Source organism: Zea mays, unplaced genomic scaffold (genome assembly GCF_902167145.1).
Source record: "Zea mays cultivar B73 unplaced genomic scaffold, Zm-B73-REFERENCE-NAM-5.0 scaffold_62, whole genome shotgun sequence".
Taxonomy (NCBI): Eukaryota; Viridiplantae; Streptophyta; class Magnoliopsida; order Poales; family Poaceae; genus Zea; species Zea mays.
In genome coordinates, this window is record NW_023367278.1 from 32474 (window position 1) to 44725 (window position 12252).

Here is a 12252-nt window from a genome sequence, read left to right on the forward strand (position 1 = left end):
GATCATCGACTAGAGGCTCATACACCTCACCCCACATATGTTTCCTTGCCATAGATCACATTCTTGGATTTCTGGTGGAGACCATTTCTTGGTAAAAAATCCATAGGTGTTAGCCTTCGGTATTATTGAAAATGGTCGTTCATGGCTATTTTCGACAAAAATGGGGGTTGTGTGGCCATTGATCATCGACCAGACGCTCATACACCTCACCCCACATATGTTTCCTTGCCATAGATCACATTCTTGGATTTCTGGTGGAGACCATTTCTTGGTCTAAAATCCGTAGGTGTTAGCCTCTAGTATTATTGAAAATGGTCGCTCATGGCTATTTTCAAGGTCGCTCATGGCTATTTTCATAAAAAATGGGGGTTGTGTGGCCATTTATCATCGACTAGAGGCTCATAAACCTCACCCCACATATGTTTCATTGCCATAGATTACATTCTTGGATTTCTGGTGGAAACCATTTCTTGGTTAAAAACTCGTACGTGTTAGCCTTCGGTATTATTGAAAATGGTCATTCATGGCTATTTTCGGCAAAATGGGGGTTGTGTGGCCATTGATCGTCGACCAGAGGCTCATACACCTCACCCCACATATGTTTCCTTGTCGTAGATCACATTCTTGGATTTCTGGTGGAGACCATTTCTTGGTCAAAAATCCGTAGGTGTTAGCCTTCGATATTATTGAAAATGGTCATTCATGGCTATTTTCAGCAAAATGGGGGTTGTGTGGCCATTGATCGTCGACCAGAGGCTCATACACCTCACCCCACATATGTTTCCTTGTCGTAGATCACATTCTTGGATTTCTGGTGGAGACCATTTCTTGGTCAAAAATCAGTAGGTGTTAGCCTTCGATATTATTGAAAATGGTCGTTCATGGCTATTTTCGACAAAAATGGAGGTTGTGTGGCCATTGATCATCGACCAGAGGCTCATACACCTCACCCCACATATGTTTCCTTGCCATAGATCACATTCTTGGATTTCTGGTGGAGACCATTTCTTGGTCAAAAATCCGTAGGTGTTAGCCTTCGGTATTATTGAAAATGGTCGTTCATGGCTATTTTCGACAAAAATGGGGGTTGTGTGGCCATTGATCATCGACCAGACGCTCATACACCTCACCCCACATATGTTTCCTTGCCATAGATCACATTCTTGGATTTCTGGTGGAGACCATTTCTTGGTCTAAAATCCGTAGGTGTTAGCCTCTAGTATTATTGAAAATGGTTGCTCATGGCTATTTTCAAGGTCGCTCATGGCTATTTTCATAAAAAATGGGGGTTGTGTGGCCATTTATCATCGACTCGAGGCTCATAAACCTCACCCCACATATGTTTCCTTGCCATAGATTACATTCTTGGATTTCTGGTGGAAACCATTTCTTGGTTAAAAACTCGTACGTGTTAGCCTTCGGTATTATTGAAAATGGTCATTCATGGCTATTTTTGGCAAAATGGGGGTTGTGTGGCCATTGATCATCGACCAGAGGCTCGTACACCTCACCCCACATATGTTTCCTTGCCATAGATCACATTCTTGGATTTCTGGTGGAGACCATTTCTTGGTCAAAAATCCGTACGTGTTAGCCTTTGGTATTTTTGAAAATGATCATTCATGGCTATTTTCGACAAAAATGGGGGTTGTGTGGCCATTGATCATCGACTAGAGGCTCATACACCTCACCCCACATATGTTTCCTTGCCATAGATCACATTCTTGGATTTCTGGTGGAGACCATTTCTTGGTCAAAAATCCGTAGGTGTTAGCCTTCGGTATTATTGAAAATGGTCATTCATGGCTATTTTCGAAAAAAATGGGGGTTGTGTGGCCATTGATCATCGACCAGACGCTCATACACCTCACCCCACATATGTTTCCTTGCCATAGATCACATTCTTGGATTTCTGGTGGAGACCATTTCTTGGTCTAAAATCCGTAGGTGTTAGCCTCTAGTATTATTGAAAATGGTCGATCATGGCTATTTTCAAGGTCGCTCATGGCTATTTTCATAAAAAATGGAGCTTGTGTGGCCATTTATCATCGACTAGAGGCTCATAAACCTCACCCCACATATGTTTCCTTGCCATAGATTACATTCTTGGATTTCTGGTGGAGACCATTTCTTGGTTAAAAACTCGTACGTGTTAGCCTTCGGTATTATTGAAAATGGTCATTCATGGCTATTTTCGGCAAAATGGGGGTTGTGTGGCCATTGATCGTCGACCAGAGGCTCATACACCTCACCCCACATATGTTTCCTTGCCATAGATCATATTCTTGGATTTCTGGTGGAGACCATTTCTTGGTCAAAAATCCGTAGGTGTTAGCCTTCGGTATTATTGTAAATGGTCATTCATGGCTATTTTCGACAAAAATGGGGGTTGTGTGGCCATTGATCATCGACCAGAGGCTCATACACCTCACTACACATATGTTTCCTTGCCATAGATCACATTCTTGGATTTATGGTGGAGACCATTTCTTGGTCAAAAATCCGTAGGTGTTAGCCTTCAATGTCATTGAAAATGGTCGTTCATGGCTATTTTCGACAAAAATTAGGGTTGTGTGGCCATTGATCGTCGACCAGAGGCTCATACACCTCACCCCACATATGTTTCCTTGCCATAGATCACATTCTTGGATTTCTGGTGGAGACCATTTCTTGGTCAAAAATCCGTAGGTGTTAGCCTTCGGTATTATTGAAAATGGTCGTTCATGGCTATTTTCGACAAAAATGGGGGTTGTGTGGCCATTGATCATCGACCAGACGCTCATACACCTCACCCCACATATGTTTCCTTGCCATAGATCACATTCTTGGATTTCTGGTGGAGACCATTTCTTGGTTAAAAACTCGTACGTGTTAGCCTTCGGTATTATTGAAAATGGTCATTCATGGCTATTTTCGGCAAAATGGGGGTTGTGTGGCCATTGATCATCGACCAGAGGCTCGTACACCTCACCCCACATATGTTTCCTTGCCATAGATCACATTCTTGGATTTCTGGTGGAGACCATTTCTTGGTTAAAAATCCGTACGTGTTAGCCTTTGGTATTTTTGAAAATGGTCATTCATGGCTATTTTCGACAAAAATGGGGGTTGTGTGGCCATTGATCATCGACTAGAGGCTCATACACCTCACCCCACATATGTTTCCTTGCCATAGATCACATTCTTGGATTTCTGGTGGAGACCATTTCTTGGTAAAAAATCCATAGGTGTTAGCCTTCGGTATTATTGAAAATGGTCGTTCATGGCTATTTTCGACAAAAATGGGGGTTGTGTGGCCATTGATCATCGACCAGACGCTCATACACCTCACCCCACATATGTTTCCTTGCCATAGATCACATTCTTGGATTTCTGGTGGAGACCATTTCTTGGTCTAAAATCCGTAGGTGTTAGCCTCTAGTATTATTGAAAATGGTCGCTCATGGCTATTTTCAAGGTCGCTCATGGCTATTTTCATAAAAAATGGGGGTTGTGTGGCCATTTATCATCGACTAGAGGCTCATAAACCTCACCCCACATATGTTTCATTGCCATAGATTACATTCTTGGATTTCTGGTGGAAACCATTTCTTGGTTAAAAACTCGTACGTGTTAGCCTTCGGTATTATTGAAAATGGTCATTCATGGCTATTTTCGGCAAAATGGGGGTTGTGTGGCCATTGATCGTCGACCAGAGGCTCATACACCTCACCCCACATATGTTTCCTTGTCGTAGATCACATTCTTGGATTTCTGGTGGAGACCATTTCTTGGTCAAAAATCCGTAGGTGTTAGCCTTCGATATTATTGAAAATGGTCATTCATGGCTATTTTCAGCAAAATGGGGGTTGTGTGGCCATTGATCGTCGACCAGAGGCTCATACACCTCACCCCACATATGTTTCCTTGTCGTAGATCACATTCTTGGATTTCTGGTGGAGACCATTTCTTGGTCAAAAATCAGTAGGTGTTAGCCTTCGATATTATTGAAAATGGTCGTTCATGGCTATTTTCGACAAAAATGGAGGTTGTGTGGCCATTGATCATCGACCAGAGGCTCATACACCTCACCCCACATATGTTTCCTTGCCATAGATCACATTCTTGGATTTCTGGTGGAGACCATTTCTTGGTCAAAAATCCGTAGGTGTTAGCCTTCGGTATTATTGAAAATGGTCGTTCATGGCTATTTTCGACAAAAATGGGGGTTGTGTGGCCATTGATCATCGACCAGACGCTCATACACCTCACCCCACATATGTTTCCTTGCCATAGATCACATTCTTGGATTTCTGGTGGAGACCATTTCTTGGTCTAAAATCCGTAGGTGTTAGCCTCTAGTATTATTGAAAATGGTCGCTCATGGCTATTTTCAAGGTCGCTCATGGCTATTTTCATAAAAAATGGGGGTTGTGTGGCCATTTATCATCGACTAGAGGCTCATAAACCTCACCCCACATATGTTTCCTTGCCATAGATTACATTCTTGGATTTCTGGTGGAAACCATTTCTTGGTTAAAAACTCGTACGTGTTAGCCTTCGGTATTATTGAAAATGGTCATTCATGGCTATTTTCGGCAAAATGGGGGTTGTGTGGCCATTGATCGTCGACCAGAGGCTCATACACCTCACCCCACATATGTTTCCTTGTCGTAGATCACATTCTTGGATTTCTGGTGGAGACCATTTCTTGGTCAAAAATCCGTAGGTGTTAGCCTTCGATATTACTGAAAATGGTCATTCATGGCTATTTTCGGCAAAATAGGGGTTGTGTGGCCATTGATCGTCGACCAGAGGCTCATACACCTCACCCCACATATGTTTCCTTGTCGTAGATCACATTCTTGGATTTCTGGTGGAGACCATTTCTTGGTCAAAAATCCGTAGGTGTTAGCCTTCGATATTATTGAAAATGGTCGTTCATGGCTATTTTCGACAAAAATGGGGGTTGTGTGGCCATTTATCATCGACTAGAGGCTCATAAACCTCACTACACATATGTTTCCTTGCCATAGATCACATTCTTGGATTTATGGTGGAGACCATTTCTTGGTCAAAAATCCGTAGGTGTAAGCCTTCAGTGTCATTGAAAATGGTCGTTCATGGCTATTTTCGACAAAAATTAGGGTTGTGTGGCCATTGATCGTCGACCAGAGGCTCATACACCTCACCCCACATATGTTTCTTTGCCATAAATCACATTCTTGGATTATTGGTGGAGACCATTTCTTGGTCAAAAATCCGTAGGTGTTAGCCTTCGGTATTATTGAAAATGGTCGTTCATGGCTATTTTCGACAAAAATGGGGGTTGTGTGTCCATTGATCATCGACCAGACGCTCATACACCTCACCCCACATATGTTTCCTTGCCATAGATCACATTCTTGGATTTCTGGTGGAGACCATTTTTTGGTCTAAAATCCGTAGGTGTTAGCCTCTAGTATTATTGAAAATGGTCCCTATGGCTATTTTCAAGGTCGCTCATGGCTATTTTCATAAAAATGGGGGTTGTGTGGCCATTTATCATCGACTAGAGGCTCATAAACCTCACCCCACATATGTTTCCTTGCCATAGATTACATTCTTGGATTTCTGGTGGAAGCCATTTCTTGGTTAAAAACTCGTACGTGTTAGCCTTCGGTATTATTGAAAATGGTCATTCATGGCTATTTTCGGCAAAATGGGGGTTGTGTGGCCATTGATCGTCGACCAGAGGCTCATACACCTCACCCCACATATGTTTCCTTGTCGTAGATCACATTCTTGGATTTCTGGTGGAGACCATTTCTTGGTCTAAAATCCGTAGGTGTTAGCCTCTAGTATTATTGAAAATGGTCGCTCATGGCTATTTTCAAGGTCGCTCATGGCTATTTTCATAAAAAATGGGGGTTGTGTGGCCATTTATCATCGACTAGAGGCTCATAAACCTCACCCCACATATGTTTCCTTGCCATAGATTACATTCTTGGATTTCTGGTGGAAGCCATTTCTTGGTTAAAAACTCGTACGTGTTAGCCTTCGGTATTATTGAAAATGGTCATTCATGGCTATTTTCGGCAAAATGGGGGTTGTGTGGCCATTGATCGTCGACCAGAGGCTCATACACCTCACCCCACAAATGTTTCCTTGTCGTAGATCACATTCTTGGATTTTTGGTGGAGACCATTTCTTGGTCAAAAACTCGTACGTGTTAGCCTTCGGTATTATTGAAAATGGTCGTTCATGGCTATTTTCGGCAAAATGGGGGTTCTGTGGCCATTGATCATCGACCAAAGGCTCGTACACCTCACCCCACATATGTGTCCTTTCCATAGATCACATTCTTGGATTTCTGGTGGAGACCATTTCTTGGTCAAAAATCCGTAGGTGTTAGCCTTCGGTATTATTGTAAATGGTCATTCATGGCTATTTTCGACAAAAATGGGGGTTGTGTGGCCATTGATCATCGACCAGACGCTCATACACCTCACCCCACATATGTTTCCTTGCCATAGATCACATTCTTGGATTTCTGGTGGAGACCATTTCTTGGTCAAAAATCCGTAGGTGTTAGCCTTCGGTATTATTGAAAATGGTCGTTCATGGCTATTTTCGACAAAAATGGGGGTTGTGTGGCCATTGATCATCGACCAGAGGCTCATACACCTCACCCCACATATGTTTCCTTGCCATAGATCACATTCTTGGATTTCTGGTGGAGACCATTTCTTGGTCAAAAATACGTAGGTGTTAGCCTTCGGTATTATTGAAAATGGTCGTTCATGGCTATTTTCGACAAAAATGGGGGTTGTGTGGCCATTGATCATCGACCAGACGCTCATACACCTCACCCCACATATGTTTCCTTGTCATAGATCACATTCTTGGATTCCTGGTGGAGACCATTTCTTGGTCTAAAATCCATAGGTGTTAGCCTCTAGTATTATTGAAAATGGTCGCTCATGGCTATTTTCAAGGTCGCTCATGGCTATTTTCATAAAAAATGGGGGTTGTGTGGCCATTTATCATCGACTAGAGGCTCATAAACCTCGCCCCACATATGTTTCCTTGCCATAGATCACATTCTTGGATTTCTGGTGGAGACCATTTCTTGGTTAAAAACTCGTACGTGTTAGCCTTCGGTATTATTGAAAATGGTCGTTCATGGCTATTTTCGGCAAAATGGGGGTTGTGTGACCATTCATTATCGACCAGAGGCTCGTACACCTCACCCCACATATGTTTCCTTGCCATAGATCACATTCTTGGATTTCTGGTGGAGACCATTTCTTGGTCAAAAATCCGTACGTGTTAGCCTTTGGTATTTTTGAAAATGGTCATTCATGGCTATTTTCGACAAAAATGGGGGTTGTGTGGCCATTGATCTTCGACCAGAGGCTCATACACCTCACTACACATATGTTTCCTTGCCATAGATCACATTCTTGGATTTATGGTGGAGACCATTTCTTGGTCAAAAATCCGTAGGTGTTAGCCTTCAGTGTCATTGAAAATGGTCGTTCATGGCTATTTTCGACAAAAATTAGGGTTGTGTGGCCATTGATCGTCGACCAGAGGCTCATACACCTCACCCCACATATGTTTCCTTGCCATAGATCACATTCTTGGATTTCTGGTGGAGACCATTTCTTGGTCAAAAATCCGTAGGTGTTAGCCTTCGGTATTATTGAAAATGGTCGTTCATGGCTATTTTCGACAAAAATGGGGGTTGTGTGGCCATTGATCATCGACCAGACGCTCATACACCTCACCCCACATATGTTTCCTTGCCATAGATCACATTCTTGGATTTCTGGTGGAGACCATTTCTTGTTCTAAAATCCGTAGGTGTTAGCCTCTAGTGTTATTGAAAATGGTCGCTCATGGCTATTTTCAAGGTCGCTCATGGCTATTTTCATAAAAATGGGGGTTGTGTGGCTATTTATCATCGACTAGAGGCTCATAAACCTCACCCCACATATGTTTCCTTGCCATAGATTACATTCTTGGATTTCTGGTGGAAACCATTTCTTGGTTAAAAACTCGTACGTGTTAGCCTTCGGTATTATTGAAAATGGTCATTCACACTACACCAAAATAGTAAACTTCCTAGAGCCTAAACCCTAGGAAGTTAGGCCTAAACTCTAGGAAGTTAGTGAACCTCTCGGAAGTTAAGCCATCCCGTCGGAAGTTTGGCTCTCGAAAATTTTTTGTCGGAAGTTAGCTTAACTTCCTAGAGGGCTCTAGGAAGTTAGCTAACTTCCTACGGCTTGCTAAGCCTCTCGGAAGTTAGTAGATTCTCGGAAGTTAGCAGTTTCACGCCGTCAGCTGGCTAACTTCCTATGCGTAACTTCCTACGGCTTACTGTAGCCTCTAGGAAGTTAGCTGACTAACTTCCTACGGCTGACTGTAGCCCCTAACTTCCTACGGCTGACTGTAGCCTCTAAGAAGTTAGCTGGCTAACTTCCTACGGCTGACTGTAGCCTCTAGGAAGTTAGCTGGCTAACTTCCTACGGCTTACTGCAGCCTCTAGGAAGTTAATTTGGCCAGCATTACAAATATTTTTTATATTTTACACCAAATTCCACAAAATAACAAATATATCAACAGCTATATAGCACAACAGATTATCGCATAAAACATCTCACACACAATCACATAACAATATTTAAATCCATAGTCTCATCAATTATTACATCACAAAAGTCTCATCCATAGTCTCATCATCACAAAAGTCTCACAAATATCATCATCCAGTACTAATAAAAGACAATATCTCATACATAGTCATAATAAAAGTCTCAAGTATCAGAACGCAATAACATGGAAGCTCACGGTCGCCGATCACCATCGATACCTCCACTATTCAAGAGGGTTTCGACAAAGTCTAACCCGTCCTCTTGTTCATGCGTCGACAAGGTAGCTGGAGGGGTCTAATATACATGTACAAATGACATTTGCTCAGTTACATCAAAATATAACTAACAACAACTAAATGATGATAAATATGCATACCTGATGTTCGGTAGATGGAGATGTAGGTATAGGTGGAGGTGAAGACCAAGGATAATGAACGGGAGGTGGGGGGCACTGGGACATGTATCCCTTGGGCCTGTGCTAGTTGCTACAAATTTGTTGAACTCATTCACATCAGCGTTTTAAATCAATACATATCTTAAAGTGAAAGCTATTATCTTTTGAACTTACTTGTATGAGTGTTTGCTGTTCCTGAATCTGTGTAGCATAATATTCATGTTGCGCAGCTTGTTGCTTCAAGTAATCCTGATGTCGCCTAAGTTCTTCTCGCAGTTGCTCCACTTCTGCTAGATCTTGAGTGGAGCGACGGGAGCTACGAGCAGCAGACCTCGATGAACCTCTACGCTGAACCCTCACCTGGCTCGGGTCGATGACGTTAGCAAACATTGTGTACCTACAAAACAAGTAACATCACGACAGATTAAGAATACATGTATTGCATTCGACCAATGAAACAATATAAGATATGTAGAGTCCCCACCTTCTATGAGCTTTTCCACCACTTGCATACATAGCATGAGGATCAATAGGTGAGGTCCTCTAGTCATAGTCTGGTCCGTGCTGACTAGACATCGTCTCGCCATATGCAGCCTCATACAAAAGAACAATGCAATCTTACATACAAAAATCCATATAAACAGAACCTACCAAACATTTCAAAATACTCACCACATGATCTGTTGCCTTTTGGCTGCACAACACATCTGGATTTGTAGGATCTGGTCCTATGTGCCCCCTAAGGTATATTTGAACATCACTAGGCACTGCACCAGTGCTAGCTTCCTGTATGTACATTTGACAAACATTATAACCAGAAATTACAGCAAGTCAACTACAATAAACAAAAATGGATTAAATTGTTCTTACCATTCGTTTTGCCAAACGAAAGTGATCATCACCTCCATACCTGTGATATGACTCGGTTCCACGATTGGAACTGTGTCGCGCAGACTTTGCTTTGAATTAAGCCGAAGCCCAGTAACGGCATAACACACACTAAGCAGCATCATTGGCGGCTATACATGGAATCAAATGCTGCATGAACACAATTCATTTATAAGTAATTGTAATATCTAGAAGCAATGGAAAAAATTTCAACACAAGCAAAAACATCAATTACCTCAAGATATTGTTGCTCAGTCATATCAAGTCCATACTGTGAGTAACTTCCTGCTGGGGCCCCTTGGCTCCGCCCCTGCTTCAAGATCAAGTCCACATCCAAATGAAAATAAAATTTGGGATATCCATTTCGTATCCACTTCGATGCGTACTCAGTTCGAGTCCATCTACTTGCGATCTCTTTCTTTCTCCCTTTTCACATATTTTCTCTCCTTCCGGGCTTATTTAGGAGCAAGTGGAATAGAGGGAATTGAGAGGGGCTAGAATTTCTTGTTATTCAATTTTAAATAGTAACTTGTCAACATATGAGGTTAGCCTAAAAACTTTGTCAACAGCTGAACAATACATGGCGGACGAGTTACTGTACGACCTACGAGTACGTTGTACGTGTAATAACTTTTTTTCTAATTCAGGCTCCAATGCTGCTTAGGGACGACCGTTTCAGCGCGGAAGACTTAACAAAAACAACGCCCAATTGATTGCTTAGGCCATGTTTGTTTCAGATTATAATCTCTCCATGCAAATAATCCAATAGGTAAACAAACAACTAGATTATGGGTTCAAATTATATAATCTAAAGCCCAGATTATGATAATCTCATAATCTCCTCAAGAGTAGCTCATTTAAAATTATTTTGGCAAAAGACCCACTACCCATGATTATGTAAATAAAAATTACAATATATGTCATCATTCTTTTCTCACCTAAAATAAACAAACAAGGGTATTGTTGTCTTTGTGAATAATCTATATTTGTATAATCTAAACTACCAAACAGCTACATGTAAATTATGATATATCTAGATTATAATCTGGACTATATAATTTAGATTATAATCTAGATTATATAATCTATAAGCTGAAACAAACAGGCCCTTAGTCGATGAATTGCTTTAACTAGTAGGGTCTTTCAATTCGTGTCTAATTTAATTTAAGCATTTGCCGGTTAGTTTGAAAGACTTAGGCCCTGTTTGTTTCGGATTATAATCTCTCTAGATTATATAATTTAGCGCAAATAATCCAGCAACTAAACAACACCTAGATTATGGGTTCATATTATATAATCTAAAGCCCAGATTATGATAATCTTATAATCTCCTTAAGAGTAGCTTATTTGAGATTATTGTTGGCAAAAGACCCACTACCCATGGTTATGTAAATAGAAATTATAATATATGTCATTCTTCTTTCCCTACCTCAAATAAACAAATAAGGGTACTATTTTCTTTATGAATAATCTACATTTGTATAATCTAGACTACCAAACAATTATATGCAGATTATAATTTAGATTATAATCCAGATTATATAATCTATAAGCTGAAACAAACAGACCCTTACTAAACAGATTAAAGCAAACCGATCGACCGTCATAACAAATAAGCTGGACGATCGTGCTTGAAAGTAAACTGACCGTATCAAATAAAATAACACTATACAAGTATGCATATAATTTCTACGAGAGGACAAAAATGGTCTAGCCTCTGACGAAAAGTGGAGGAGTGATTGATTTTCTAGTTTCTACGAACGTCGGCGACACACGAACGGTACTAGAGGTATGCATTTTTTTGTGCGCGCAGCCACGCACGCACGTACTGACGTACATACATACATACATGTATGTTACGAGCGCTTACCCAGCTGGTGTCGTACATGCCGATGGTGAGGTTGTCGGCGACGAGCGCGCCGCGCTCTGTGACGCCGTAGCCGCGTAGCCTCGGCATGTCCGGCATCTCGTCCACGAACTTCTCCAGCTGCCGTGGGCCGACAAGCAGGGCCCCGCCGTCACTCGCCTCGCCCAGGACGAGCACCACCACTGCCGCCTGCAACACCACCACTGCGGCGAGGGCGAGCAAGCAAGCGCTAGCAGGAAACCTCCTCCTCTCCCCCATTATTGTCGCAGCAACAACCCCGAGGACCTCACTGACGATGTGGGAAAGAAGAGGAGGAGGAGGATAGGGGACTGATGAACTGAGGAGAGAGATGGGGGGCACGGCGGGCGGGGGCGGGGTCGGGGTCGGGGTCGGGCGGGGCCGAGGCGGGTGGGCGGGTGCGCCGGCGGAGGCGCGTGGCGGCGGCTTCGGTCCTGGTGGAAGACACAGGTGGGAGAAAGAAGAGT

The 12252-nt window shown here is 42.3% G+C and overlaps 1 protein-coding gene and 1 long non-coding RNA gene across 2 annotated transcripts; both read right to left on the reverse strand.

Moving 5' to 3' along the window:
* Window positions 1–9515: 9515 nt before the first annotated feature.
* On the reverse strand, window positions 9516–9983 carry LOC118475745 (uncharacterized). Its single transcript, XR_004855091.1, has 3 exons — window positions 9883–9983; window positions 9685–9798; window positions 9516–9606 (listed from the first exon to the last, which is right to left on the reverse strand). It is a non-coding gene; the product is annotated as an uncharacterized lncRNA (long non-coding RNA).
* Window positions 9984–11683: 1700 nt separating this feature from the next.
* LOC118475746 (multicopper oxidase LPR1 homolog 2-like) lies at window positions 11684–12025 on the reverse strand. Its single transcript, XM_035963953.1, has one exon. The coding sequence runs from the start codon at window positions 12023–12025 to the stop codon at window positions 11684–11686; it is 342 nt and encodes a 113-aa protein (XP_035819846.1).
* Between the last annotated feature and the right edge of the window lie 227 nt (window positions 12026–12252).

What these genes read in the sequence shown, in the direction of transcription:
- LOC118475746 (XM_035963953.1), bottom strand. Translation starts at nt 12,025, where the DNA reads ATGGGGGAGAGGAGGAGGTTTCCTGCTAGCGCTTGCTTGCTCGCCCTC.